The sequence below is a fragment of the Colletotrichum truncatum genome (assembly GCF_014235925.2).
Source record: "Colletotrichum truncatum strain CMES1059 chromosome Unknown Contig_0008, whole genome shotgun sequence".
Classification (NCBI taxonomy): Eukaryota; Fungi; Ascomycota; class Sordariomycetes; order Glomerellales; family Glomerellaceae; genus Colletotrichum; species Colletotrichum truncatum.
Genome location: NW_027222405.1, coordinates 499,279 through 513,898, shown reverse-complemented (window position 1 = coordinate 513,898; position 14,620 = coordinate 499,279). Strand labels below are relative to the sequence as shown.

Sequence of the window (14,620 nt, the reverse complement as noted above, 5' to 3'; positions counted from 1 at the left end):
CCGTTTATCATGTTCACAGTTACATTATGTCCCTCAATCCCCTGTACTTCGTACGGTCCGGTCCATCCCTTGTTTTCTCTCCATACCATGACTTCGCTCTGGATAGGGAGGGATAAGACTTGTTGAATATTAGGACCGTTCCTTGTATTGATCGCACGGTTGATCTCAACCTCTGCGCGGATGCCTTGAAGTAACTTCCTTGCCTTCTGGGCGGCTTCTGCCCGTTGTACGATTTCTGGTGATGGTAGTGAATCCTTGTTAATACGTGGATAAGTACCGAATACCAGAAGTGTTGGTACGATTCCGTACGGTCCAGCTGTATCGTTTAACGCTTTGATAGCCATCTATAGGATTGTCTCATCGTCTGTATTATGACTGAGTTCGGTATGAAGGATATCGTACGCTCGCCTTAAGGGAGCGTGAGCTCTCTCGACTTTGCCGACTGCCCAGTGTGCTTCTACTGGCATCTCATCGCACGTAATACCCATAATTTCGGCATGTTTGCGGAATTCAGTAGATGCGAAGTTTGTCCCCGGATCGTGTACGATATGGTCTGGTGGACCGACATAGGTGTTAATCCAACATTTGGTTAACGCATTCCATGTGTCTCGTGCGGAAAGGGATTTTAGGAATGTTGCTCCTTGAAAGCTTGTTTCCGTATCGATCACATGTAAGGCATTTTTGTCCTTCAGTCGTACGACATCTACCACGATTTCGTAATTGAAATAGCTCTCGTCCTTAAGGGAGAACTTAAATCTCCTTGGAGCTGGATCGTGCGACTGGCAGTTGTGACAGAACTTCTGGACCTTTTCTAAAATCGACTGGCTAATATCGTCGTGTCCAGCGTTTTTCAGAAGTTGGTATAGTCGTTCCGTACGAGGATGTCCAAATCGTCTATGTAAACGCCTTAGTTGTACCTCCGTAAAGAAAATACTTGACTCTCTTTTGCTGAGATTGAAAAAAGCATGGCCCCATTTGCGTACGACTAGAATATGTTTCCCATCTCGTCGTACGATAACATTCGCAATGTTGTTGAAGTATGCCTTTAGTCTATCTGCATCTTTTAAAGAGAATAAGAATGGCGTAGCTGACTCGAAGATATGGTACTTTACTCGTCCGATTGGATTCTCCATGATGATAGTCCCGATTGATGTGTTTAAGCGTCCGTCTCCGAATCGTACGTAGACCGACCCTGGTTTCCAGGATACTTTTGCTTGTGGGTTTTCCCTGAGGTATGCTATGACCTGTGACTTGCCGACTGTAGAAACTTTCGCTGCACCTGTGTCCCAAAGTTCCCCTTGGTAAACTGATGTATATGGGTCTTGTAGTACGAATTGAGTTGCTTCTACTGTCTTTGGAGCTGAGAAAATGTCTTCCCCTGTCGTACGGTGGAAGAATGCTGCTGAAGTAAGGAAAATTGAAACCTCCTCGTCTCCAGTATCATCATCGTCACCATCAGAAATATTTTCAACAGGGTTATCTCCCTCTACTTCTTGTAGATATGCTGTAAAATCATCGTACGGCTCCTGGTGGAGTGTATAACATGCTTGTAGGTATTGGTCTCTTGCATATTTGCGTTCCTCATCAAAATGGTTTGTCGACCAACAGCCTGTCTTCTTACAGATAAAGCATCTTTTGCTTGTGTTCGTACGGGTAGGTTTTCCTTGGGATATGTTCCCTTGGTCTTGTCTTTCGTACGTCTGTCCTTGAGGTCTTCGGTAGGGTTGTTGCTTATGTCTGCTTCTCTGGTTGGAATTATACCGCCTATCGACAAAGTTAATGTCGTACGATATTGTCTTCCTATCGATTGCAACTTGTAGCGAGGCTCGTAAGTTAGAGAATAGCTCCTCACATGTCTGGTCAGACTTGTGATTACTGAGGGCGTTCTCTAGCTCTGGTACGCCTCGGCATGCCTGGATAACTTGCGTGCGAAGCATAATTTCTCCTTGGAATCCTGTACCTAGTGCTCGTTGTACGAGAGATAACTTATCAAATAATGCTTCGAGGACCTCGATCGGTTTCTTGTCTGGTTCCTCACGTTTAACTCGTACGAAAGATAATGTTGTCCAATCTGTATAGTAGAGATTGTGGTTGATGTCTGTATTGAAATGTGCATCTAGCATCTTGTAAATCTCGTCCCACCTCTTTGTTGGCCCGATATGGTGGAGGTAGAATTCCTCCGCACGATCGGCTAAGATGTCTGGAAACACGGCATGGTATTGGTCCTCTGTTATTCGCAATCGTCTGCAGAAGCTGATGAAAATCTTGGCCTTGTCATACAGGATATCGTACGGTTTGCCAGTATAGTTCCTCTCTTTCTTCCATCCCTTCTGAAAGACCGCAATCGTGCTTGGTTCGCACGGTCCATTCTGGACTATGCGTCGTGGTGGAAGATCGTAAATACTGTTTGCTGTATAGATACTTGTTGTACGATCCTGTATCTGTGGGAAGCTCTCGATCTCCTGGGTATATCTTGCCCCTGGGGGTAGATTCTGTGTGCTTGATTGATCTCGAGTATTTGACTTCCTGCTTGCTCGTTCGGTATCGTACGAAGGTTCGATTGACTCTATCGCTGGTTCAGCTAAAGTCTGACGTGTAGTTGTCTCTGGGGTTCGGACCGGTGTGCGTGTAATAATGTTCGTACGGCTTGATGTTCTTGTCTGGGAATTATCCCGGTCGTCCGTAGAATCGAATCCTTTTGCTATGTCTGAGACTATATCGACTAATTGTTCTGAAACCGTCCTTGATTTAGGTAGTTAAAAGCCTTTTAGTTTAAGTAGTCGTGCGAACTCGGTTTTGTACGTCCGGTTAACTAAGTCCCATTGGTATGGCGACCATTGATGGAAGTCCTCGTACAATTTCGTAGTAAGTACTTCCTGTGGAGGGTCTAGGTGTATGATTTCCATCATTACGTAGCCGACGTATGTTGTTAATTGTTTCTCCGAAGGTCCTGTTTCGATATCGACTAAGTCTCCCCAGTATTTCGGATCTGTAGACTTCTTCCATATACTAATAGGGATAGTACTCTTTGCACTCATGTCTTCGTACGTGACCTCATAGTCATTTTCCTCCTCCTGGAGGAGGTCTTGCTGTACGATATCAGGTTCTCCTGATGTCGTCATGTTGGCAACCGTTTCGTATCGTACGGTATCTAGTTGGATGGTTGTTGAAATATGCCGTTGCGCACACTATTTGCTAAAGTATTGCACGATAGGATTCTTGTCCGGTTACGACTCACCGCAGCGACAACAAGAATCTGTCTCGTACGATATTATAACAAACCGTCTTCTCAGGCTAGTTGTCCGGTTACGACTCACCGCAGCGACAACAACTAGGGTAAGGCTCTTAGCACAAGAGATTTCCTAGCGTGACCCCTTAGGTATTCTTTCGAATTTCTCGCCTCGTACTTGCGTACGAGACTACCCGGTAGCCCGGCCGTAAAACCTCGATCTTGTCTCTTCACTCTTGCTAATCTGTGATCGCACGATGCAATCACTCGTGACTGCCAAGCAATCACTGATCAGTGTTGAATGGGCTCTCTGTACGATCGTACTGTCATAAATGTAGGGTGAACCAAAGATTCTATTTTCCGTGATTACCTTTCCTAACTAGATGTTGCCTTCCGTACGAACAGATATATCTCTGTCCATACCTAGACACGAGTCGTGCATGACAGGTAATAAACCATGATCCCTTCCTCAGACATTTAGGTGTTACAGGTGCTAGTCATGCCACCTATACACCCCTTTGCCTGTGACAGCCTTGTCGTACGGTCATGTGATTATCGTTATTCCAACAACCTTAATAACTTATATACCGTAACGATCGGGAGATCTCTTAATAAGGTCGTATACGGATTTAAGCCTCGAAGTACTCTCGACGTTATCGCGGAAAAAGACGCTTTAACTAAGTCTATCGACGTTATAAGAAAGATATACTAAGACGAGGTAGTAGCTTTAATCGATATAGCAAACTTACTAAGAAAGAAACGTTATAATAAAAAGTACTTAGACGTTAGATTCTCCGTTAGCAATAAGGTTTAGATAAGACTAGGGAAAGGCTTCTACTTACCTAGCTAACGCTATAATAAGTAGACGTTACGACGTATAAGCCTTTTTCGAATCGTTCGAATTATAAGCCTAATAGCTTATAAAGTCGACCTCCTAGCCTATTAGCAAATTTTTCTAATCCTATCGGTAGCATAGCTATATAAGCTAGCCTAAGGAGATAACCTATTTAACTATAAATAATAGCCGCCTTAACCTATCAAGGTTAATAATAGCGAAGAATAGGAAATCGACTATATTATAAGCTATAGAATTAACTAGAGAAAACGCAAGCTAAGGATCGAATATCTTATTTATTAGAAAGGATTTATTATAAGGTTCGATACCTAGGAGCTTTATAAATCGCTTAAGACTAATATAGCAAAGCTTATTAATAAGTATAAAGCAAGATATCCTATTAATATAGAGGTTATATTAACCTACCGCTTTAAGTAACGCTAATAACGAAATAACTAAAATAACGTTAACGTACATGATAAGCGAGTGAGACAGACAAGCGAGTGAGACAGTAAACCAGACCTTCGCGACAATAATATCGAAATCTATAACAAGAAATCTTAGATTGATTAATACTACTCGGATTCCTGTTCTTCGGATGTTTCCTCAATAAATTGACATGTTCTCGCGTTGTGGCCTGTATTCCCGCATACGCCACACCGACGATGAGTCGTCTCAGACCTCACTTTGCGACCACTACTCCGTCGCGTTTCCTCTTGTAGTTGCGTGTCTGCCTCTCTTTGCGACTGTATATCCTCTCCAGTAGATATAGTAAGACTTCCTCCTTTCTGTAGACGTGTTTTCTTAGCCCTTCGACGCCGACTTAATATTGCATTCTCCTCTCGAAGGATTTAAACCTCTGACTCTAGTAATGCTACCCGATGCCCTAGTCCTTCTGTCCCTCTGGCTAGCTTACTCACAGCACTATAAATTGATGCTGGAGAGCTGCTTCGGTGGCGTGAGATTCGACTCTTAATAAAAGTAGACTGTGATCTTGCTTCGCTTGGGTTGCTCGGCGTCCTAGAGATCCAAGGGTCTGGTGTCTGAGGGACCCCCTCCTCAGGCGTTGGCGTTCGGAACTTTACATCCAGCTTTGAGAGAACACTTTCTGCATTCAAAGGGACAAGTCCAGCTCCTCGGAAACCTCCCTGGATATTTTTCCTCGTAAAAGACTGCTTAAAAGCTTCGTGAAATGCTGCAAAGAAATCTTCCTTCGAGATATGGGTTGTGCCTCGCCGCATCTTATTCTCAATTTGCCGACCGTAGGCATTCTTTAACGGCTGAAAACAACCAACATCTAAGGGTTGAAGTAGATGAGACGAGTGAGCCGGCATGCACAGTGTAATAATGTTGTTTTCTTGACAAAAGAGCTCGAAGGCTGCGGAGTGGTGACTTTCATGACCATCAACAACGAGGAGGCGATATTTCCCAGACGTACGTGGTTTTGTATAAATGTCGAAGTGTCTGATCCAGTCAATACCTCTCTCGTTTGTTGTCCATCCATTTTCAGACGTTGCAATAGCCCAATCGCCCGGAAGAGAGGTTTCTATATACCAGCTTGAGAGGTGATACTGGCCTGCAACGATGATGTATGGCGGGATGCTCTCCCCTTGGGAATTAATAGCCTGGATAACTATAACCCATTCCCTATTGCCAGGCTGTGTCATCTTCGTATTTGAACGCCTTTCAGCACTTGTAACAACCATTCCAGAAGCAATAACGCCCATCATAAAGCCGGTCTCATCAAAGTTGTAGATATCAGCATCAGCAATACCATACTTCGCAATTGTATTCTTCACAAGCGAAAACCAGCCACGAATCACCTCTGGATCTTCGCATTAAGCTCTCTTATAGTCATACTTGCGAAAGAAACGCGTCCTAAGCTGTGGTTGTCGCTTGACGAAATTAGAAGCCCAGCGCTTCCCAACTGGAGGCGCGTCGCGCTCTGCGAGAAGTCGATTAGCCATTTCTTCCACACCACTCAGCCGGGGAGGAAATGATCGCGCATCTAGGTCGAGAATATACTCAACTATTGTCTTCTCTTCTAAATCTGATAAATTCCGTGAATTAGGCATGCTGTCGCGTCGTGAGACTATTCCCTTTAGTCGCCGGCTTAATGTTGCGTGACTGACTGTATAGAGTGCACCTGCGGCCCGAGCACTAAGTTTTGGGTCATTTCTCATTGCTTGAAGGGCAATTTGTAACCTTCTTTCAATACTAGCTGATTCCATGATTTATTGTAGAGGAAAAGGTGCCGGTCGCGTCAAGGTGCGACGGTCGCGGTTTACTGTCTCACTCGCTTGTCTGTCTCACTCGCTTATCATGTACGTTACTATTTTATAATAAAATAGCTAATTCCTAATAAAGCGATATTAGCAAGATTATTCCCTTTATTAACGTAATAGAATTTCGTATAAAATACTTATTCCTTCCTTTCGTAAGTATTTACTTTATAAGTAGTAAAAAACTCTACCTTTTTACTTTTACTATTATTATTATAAAAGTAAACTTTTCCTACTATATAAATCCTACTTCTACCTATATAATAGAAAATTAATAAATCTCCTACTTTATAATATATTATAAACCTTTTTTACTTTTATTAAAACTTTTAACTTACTATTATTATATATCTTAATTATAAGATTTAATATTAAGAACGCGAAGATATCTTCTTAACATACTTACTAAGATACCGACGAGATTGCTAAAACCCTTACTAGCTCCGTCGTAGCCCCCGGAAGCGACGTAGGTAATAACAAGACCTAGACTAACGACGAAAACCTTAGAGATAACTTTAGCCTAGCCGACGAGGAACTTTATATCGTTAGCAAGAACGCTACCGAGGAAATTACTATAGCCGCTACTAAACATATTAGTAACTAGTAAGATACTACTATATTCGACGCTAACAAAGCTAATAAGGCTTACGAAGCCTACGCCGAATCTACTAAGACGGTCGAGGAAGACTAGCTTAAGAAGACTAGCAAAGGCAAGGCTAAGAAGAAGGCTAAGAAAAGCAACCCTAAGCTAGTTAACGAATCTAGCAAGGAGGAGGAGTCTAACGCTTTAGCTATCAAGGCTATTCCTACCCTTAAGGCTAAGAAGGCTAAGGCTAGTAAGAAGTCTAGTACCTTTAAGAAGAAGAAGTATGCTACTACTAAGGTCGATAGTACCTAGGTCTAAAATGCTAAAAAGCATGCCTAAGATATATTTACCTTCTACCTAGACGATATATTACTTAAGGAGATCGAGGCTTATCTTAATAACTTTACTAGCCTAGCTACTCCCTCTTCTAACTTATTTATTCGTCGCGTTTAAGATGCTTATAAACGCGCCTATACTACGTATAATAATAACGCCTTATATATAAAATACTTACTATCTTACGCCTAGGTTTTCGCAACCGTCTTTTATATTAATAATAGTTAGGTTAATAGTATTATTATAAGCTACCTTATTTCTATTTACTAAGCCGACTTCCTTTTAATTCCCCTACTTATAAATATTAGCTATATAACTACTACCGATATAACTACTTATAAATAACTTAAGAATATAGAAAAGGCGCTTTAAGCTTTCGAAGGTAACGTTTATAGAATAAATAAGACGGTTACTAAGAATATAAAGAAAATCGTTAATAGCGTTAATAAGGAGATTATCCCTTGCCTTAACATACTTAATAAGAAAGCCTAGTCTACTATCGATATCGTAAGCGTTAACGATTACTTTAAAATACTTAAAGCAACTGCTACTAGCAAGGAAATAATCGCTATAAAGGTTAACTACGTTATCGCTACTAAGGATAACGAAATTTAGCAGGAAGAACTATGATAAGTAGTAGTATAACTTAATCTCGATTAATTTTTTCTCTTGATTTAACTACGATATATCGCGGAGAATCTCGAAGGAAATACCTTACAAGCCTACTTATTTAAAATCATAACCTATACCTCGACGTAGCTAACGTAGACTTATATAATAAGTTATATAAATAACCCGAGGTTAAATAACGGTTATCGCGAGATAGCAAGACGTCTCCTACGATATTAAGAGATATATCCCGATAATCCTAAAATAATAAGAATTTTAGACTCCTTCTAAGCATATACAAGTATTATAGCGTTCATCGCGTAGAATACGAATATTAGCCGAATCGACGTTAGATACGACGATAAAACCTAGACTTAGGCAATATAACTCGAAGATAGCTAGAGGATAGAGAATTACGACTATAACAAGGCGGTAAATAGTATTACTAAGGCGATTATCTACTCTTAAGAACTTTAGGACTTCTAAGGATAATTTGGAGAACTAAGCTTAGAAGAGTTAGATATTACGAAAAGTAAGCAACCCGTAAGAAATAACGAAACTACCGAACTAGCGTTAATAACGCTATTAATATAGCTTTAATAGTGAGAGTAATAACCTCCTAAGGTATTACTTAAGCATAGCTAATACGAAGGGAATTACGAAAACCCTTAAAAGCTATAGTTAGTAATATCGGATATAATTATAAACTAACCTTAATAAACTTTTTAGTAAGCAAGACTATTAAATTAATAATAATATATAAAACCGTTATAAGCTAAGGTTATTCTTTTAAAAACGGAGGCATAAGTTATAAAGACCTTATTAGAGGGAACGTAATTTATACTAAGCTAGGGATAGAATCCTTAATAGTAATATATACCCCCCGGTATAAGAGGATACCTTCCCCCTTAGGGGTAGATACTATACCTAATAGTAATAGGATTTCTATCCTTCTAGACTCTACCGCCCCCTTAGATATAGTAGTAATTCGAGGCAATCCTAATAAACGTATTCGGAAGGCTATTAGGCATAGTAACGCCGGGATCGAAACTACTAAACCTAGGGAGGAGATTCGCAACTATAACGAATATTTAGTAACGATACGGAGTATTCTAGCCTAACGCTAATAGTAAGTATAGTAAGGAGCTTATATTCTACGACTAAGAGATACTATACTACCGAGACGTAGACCTATAGCTTTCGGCGATTAAAGCTAAGATTATTAATCTTTACGCCTAAGACGAGGTCTTTAGAAAATAGCAAAGCCTACTTAGAGGCAAAGTACTTAGCTAGTAGGAATATTACCTCGGGCTTATAGAAAGGAACTAGTATAAAGCCTAGGGATAGTTCGGCTTATAGAAGGAACTAAAAGCCTACTTTAAGCTAACCTAGATAGAAGCAATTTAAAAAGTAGTATCTAATAAGTTTACTATAGAAAAGATCGGTAGTAATAAGGATATCTAATTATTTACTTAAGACTGCTTTAAATATAGTAAAGTATAGTTAGGATCGTTAACGCCTTAATAGTAACTATTTACGATATTCTATAACGCTTTAGACCTATCTTTATAATAATTTCTCTACGAACTAATACTTAATAATATAGTTAAAAGCTATCTTAGACTTGCTAAGGAAAAACGCAAAGTTATTCGAAGATACTTATAAACCCTAATCAAGGTTCTTTATATAACCGCCCTAGATAGTAAGGATAACGCTTTATAAGGAGAACTACGCCTAGCTTAGAATAATAGAAACTAAGAGAAACGCGATTTTCCCTAGCTATAATATAACTAGCCTTAATAATAATAAAAGAAAACGCAACCTAACTAGAAATAATAAAACTAGAAAGACTATAAACCTCAAAACGTATAATAAAAGTTCCTAAACTTAAGGCGATTTGCTTAGTATAACCGTCTAAGTTAACTACCTAATAACGCTAAGTTCGTATAAGAAGACGAATCGGACGAAGACATAATCAATTACCTCGTCGATCACGGGTATATCTTCGAAGACGTCGTAGAAGTTTTAGTAGCATAACTATAAGAGGAAGAAGTAGCCTATATAGGATAGACTAGTAACGTTGCCTTCCGCGCCTACGAGGCGACTACTCCTAAGGCAGAGATCCCTCCCCTATCTTTTTAAATATAAGAGGAAGTAATAATAGTTACGATAGCGTATTAAACAAAGCCTTAGACAGAGCCGCGTAGCGACTTTGCTAGAATAGTTATAAAAAACTACGAAATTAGAAAGTTGCTGAAGTTAGTACTAGGCTAAATTATTAACGCTTAGACGAAACCGAATAAGCATAGCATGCCTTCGAAAAGAATATACCTTCGACTTTATATTAAAGCTAATAATAATAGTAAACTAGACGAGGTATATATCGATATAAGAGCCTTAACTATACTAGTTGAAAAGTCTTAGGTTATATGATTTGCTTATAAATCGTCTTTTTAAGCGATCGAACTAAAGAAAATAAACGCTATAGATTCTACCTTCTAGGTTATAAAAGAAATAATATTTAACTTCTACGTCCTTAGTAAAATAAGTAAGATAGACGTAAACGTATATATTATTATTATAACAAGGGTTATTAATATGCTCGGAGCAAACCTATTACTTAGCACCTTTTTTTATAAGGAATATAGTCTCGTCGTAGACTTTAATAAGTCTATTATTAAGTTTCGATCCGTATTTAATATAAAGGCGCTTATTAAGTATTAACGGCAGACGCTACCTGCTAGGCGCGTAGACAACGCCTACGTAGTAATAATTCTATAGAAAAGTTAAGTTTTCGTCCCGGGACGATATAGCCTTCTACTAAGGGATAGTAATAATAGGAGTAAGACCTAGTATTTCTACCTAATATATAAGGTAGCGATTTATAATACGGTAGACCTTACGACCTTAGCGTTATTTCTTATCTATAATAAAGGAAATTTAGAAATATAAATCCTTAAAAGCTACTATATCGGTTACTTTACGAAATAACTACTAAGGGATATAAGTAGCCTGCTTAGCAACTTCGAAGCTAAGAATAACTATAGTAACGTAATGTTTAATATAACTAATAAGGAAGGTACCTTAGAAGGAAGTACTAAACTATAGATAGACAAGATACTAGACTACGGAATCTCTAAACTAGACGATATACTAGTAATTCTTAGCAAGCATAGCGTTAAGATATATAACTTCGATAAGGAATTTACATAATAACTATAGAAAATCCTCGATAGGTACGATATCTATTATAATAAGGGTATTATACTACTCCTCGACAAGGAATATATATAAATCGACCTTATCGATAGATAGTAAAACTAAAAAACTAATATAAAGGTTTATCTACTCGGTCTCGAAGACCTTACGGTTTTAGATAAAACCTATAGCTAACTTTATACCGAGGGAAAGATAGATTAAGCTAACGGCAAGCTAATCCCGATTGCTTATCCTTTTTTTATCGTATAGTAATAAATAGAGACTGCGAGAAAACCTAGAGTAGTTATAGACTTACGCCTACTTAACCGCCTAGCAGTCCTAGACGTTTACCCCTTACTAGACTAAGATGATATAATAAACGCGATTCGTAGTAAGAAAAGAATAACCTTTTTCGACGCTACTAGGTTTTTTTACTAACTACTTATCTATTCGAAATACCGTAATAAGATAATAGTAATAAGTCCCCGTAGTATCGAGATCTTAAACATAATACTTATAAGATTTAAAGAACTTGCTAGCTTATGCTTAACGATTTATAAATCGTATCTTCTAAGACTATAAATACTTCGTTCGCGCGTATATCGATAATATCGTAATCTTTAATAATACTAACGAAAACTACCTTAAGTATATTAAAATAGTTTTTAACATAATTAATAATAATAAGCTTAATATAATAGCGAAAAAGTTATTTACTAATTTCCTTTTTATAAAACTTCTTAGTTATATTATAGACGGATAAGGGATATATAGAACGGACGATCGAATCGCTATATTTAAGAATCTTAGGTTTTTAAAAAACCTTAGTAATCTTAAGAAATACTTCGGAATAGTAGGATAGCTTTAAAAAGATATTTTATAATATAACGTAATCGTAGCCCTTTTTAACGAAAAGAAAACCAAGCTAGCCGCGATCCTATGTAAGGAGGACTAGTTGCTAACAAGCCTTAATAAGGCTATAAAAACTAAACGGTTTTAACATACGACTTTTAAGCTAACGCTAGAAGAAATAAAAGCATAGGAAACGTTATAAAAGAATCTTTACGACTAGGTCGTAAGATATTATTATAACTTAGAAAAACCCTTATTCTTTAAGATCGACGCTTATAAGGGAGGATTTAGGCTTATAGTATTCTAGATAGATATTACCTAGGATAGCGTAGGAATTCTTAGAAAAGATATCTTATAAAAGTATATCTAACTAATATTATTTCTCTTAAAAGTAATATCCTTAATAGAGAAGCGATACTTCGCAACTAAGGCGGAGGTAGTAGTAATAGTATAGGTAGTAAAGAAACTTAAGAAACTAGTATAATTAAATAGGAACCTAGTATAGATCCTTATAAACTATATAGCTATAAAGGGAATTCTTACTTATATATCGTTAAGAACGATAGATCTTAATAAAGTAAATCTTCGGTTAGTAAGTACTACTAACTACCTTTCTTAATTTAACCTTAACGTTACCTATATCTTAAGAAAACTTAACGTTATACTTAACGCTCTCTCGCGTCTACCGTTACTAGTAGTAATAAGTAAAGCAAACCTATTTAAAAAAAGCGACGTACTTATAGATATTTACGACGATAAGAATATCGTAGCTTTTAACTTAGAAGACGATAAACGGCTAGGAGAACTAGGCGGGTTTATAATTAGGATAAGCAAAGACTTTGCTAAGATTATTATTAAAAATTATAAAGCCGACTTAAAGTATAGAAAACTTATCTAGCAATTTATAAGATAATAAGAAAGTAGTAATAAGTAGTAGTTACCTAAGGAGGTAGACGACGAGGAAAATCGCGCTCGGAACAAAAGGCGTATACTAATTCGTCGTTAAATCTCCTTATAGCAACTATTAAAGACAGGCTTCTTATTCTACTATATATATAATAAGACGAAAAGGCTATATATCCTATATAAAGCCGTTATAAAAGTTCTTAGCCTTACTTACGATTAAAAACACTATTTCGGCATAGACTATATACTAACAAAGCTAGCTAGCTTCTAGATACGAAATAAGCAATTAGTAATAAAGCAATATATTACTTACTACCTAAGATATAAAGAAAACTAAGTCGACTAGTAAAGACTACTAAGTAGCTTATAACCGATTCTAATTATAAGAATCCTTTTCGATACTATAATAATCGACTTCGTTACCGATTTACTAAAAGTAAAAGTATAAAAGAGTCTATAAGCATTACCTAGATTTAAATAGTTTAATATGCTTACGCTTATAATAGATAAATTCTCGAAGAAAGTTATACTTCTACTAGGCTATACTATATATAAAGCTAAGGAATAGGTAATAGTCTTTATTAAGGCTTTCTAACTAGCTAACTAGGGACTTTTACATTGTATTATTAGTAATAAAGACTCTAAGTTTATCTTAGCCGTCTAGACTACGATATTCCGTACTTTCGGAGTAAAACTATTTTTATCGATAGCCTACTACCTATAGATTAATAGCTAGAGTAAGAAAATAAACTAAATAGCGGAAATTACGATCCGATTCTAGCTTTTAAAATACTTAGAAACCTTATAGCTAGAGATTCTCCTAGCGCTATAATATAACCTTAATAACTCGTATACTATAACGATCGGGAGATCTCTTAATAAGGTTATATATAGATTTAAGCCTCGAAGCATTCTCGACGTTATCGCGGAAAAAGACGTTCTAACTAAGTCTATCGACGTTATAAGTATTACGGTCAGCTATCTAACAGTAAGGTCTGCTAACAGAAGCTGGGGATTAATACATAGTAACAATATACTAGGGTCGTAGTTAGGTCGTAGGTCGTAAACTAATAGTAGATCGGTCTTCAAAGGCTAAGGTAATCAGTCTTAGACTTAATAAGTAATTCGCAGTAAAGGTAAGCTAAAAATATCCTAAGGATAAATACTAAGTTAATTACTAAAAAGCTATAAAAGTCTAACCTTAAGCCAGGCTTAGGTTATACTATATACAAGTCCTGAACAGTATTCTTTATCTACCTAGGGGTAATCACCTAGGTATATAAGGTAATCGCGATCAGTTAGTAATACTAACTAATTACTAAGCGTCCCGTCCTATGCTTTACTAATCGTTTCCTTATCTTATCGTTACGTAACTTATACTATAGTTCTTCTATGCCGAGTAAGTTCCTACTATTCCTATAATCTTATAGTATAAATATCTTATCCTAGCCGCCTGACGCCTAAGTAGGTCGTTCGGCTATTATCCTTGTTTACGGGTCGTAACATCAGGTCCCCTCTCTAAAGGTCTTGTCCTCAAGACCTAACATAAGTAGGTCGTTAGTCCCAGGTTAAGGATCTATCAATCATACTTCCTAATCTACTTATAATGCTAATACTATGTCAGGTCGCGTTCAAAAATCGAAATCGAGTTCTGCCTCTACTCTTCGTCGTCGTAATCGCGCATTGCGTATTGCTAAGTTTAGCCTTATCGTCGACATGCCTTGTTCTTACTATCGTTCCGCGGGGAAGCATTATAAGCTTCTTCTAAGTAGTAAGGTTTATAGTAA

The 14,620-nt window shown here is 37.6% G+C and overlaps 3 protein-coding genes across 3 annotated transcripts; all 3 read right to left on the bottom strand.

Annotated features, from left to right (window-relative positions):
• Positions 1-344: 344 nt before the first annotated feature.
• On the bottom strand, positions 345-1,133 carry CTRU02_211621 (uncharacterized protein; the record flags this gene model as incomplete). Its single annotated transcript, XM_070205674.1, has 3 exons — positions 345-408; positions 478-578; positions 699-1,133. 3 exons carry the CDS (start codon positions 1,131-1,133, stop codon positions 345-347), a joined length of 600 nt encoding a protein of 199 aa, XP_070060487.1.
• A 212-nt stretch (positions 1,134-1,345) lies between these two features.
• CTRU02_211620 (uncharacterized protein) lies at positions 1,346-1,456 on the bottom strand (the record flags this gene model as incomplete). Its single annotated transcript, XM_070205673.1, has 1 exon — positions 1,346-1,456. One exon carries the CDS (start codon positions 1,454-1,456, stop codon positions 1,346-1,348), a length of 111 nt encoding a protein of 36 aa, XP_070060486.1.
• A 3,459-nt stretch (positions 1,457-4,915) lies between these two features.
• CTRU02_211619 (transposase) lies at positions 4,916-6,295 on the bottom strand (the record flags this gene model as incomplete). Its single annotated transcript, XM_070205672.1, has 2 exons — positions 4,916-5,888; positions 5,925-6,295. 2 exons carry the CDS (start codon positions 6,293-6,295, stop codon positions 4,916-4,918), a joined length of 1,344 nt encoding a protein of 447 aa, XP_070060485.1.
• Positions 6,296-14,620: the final 8,325 nt, after the last annotated feature.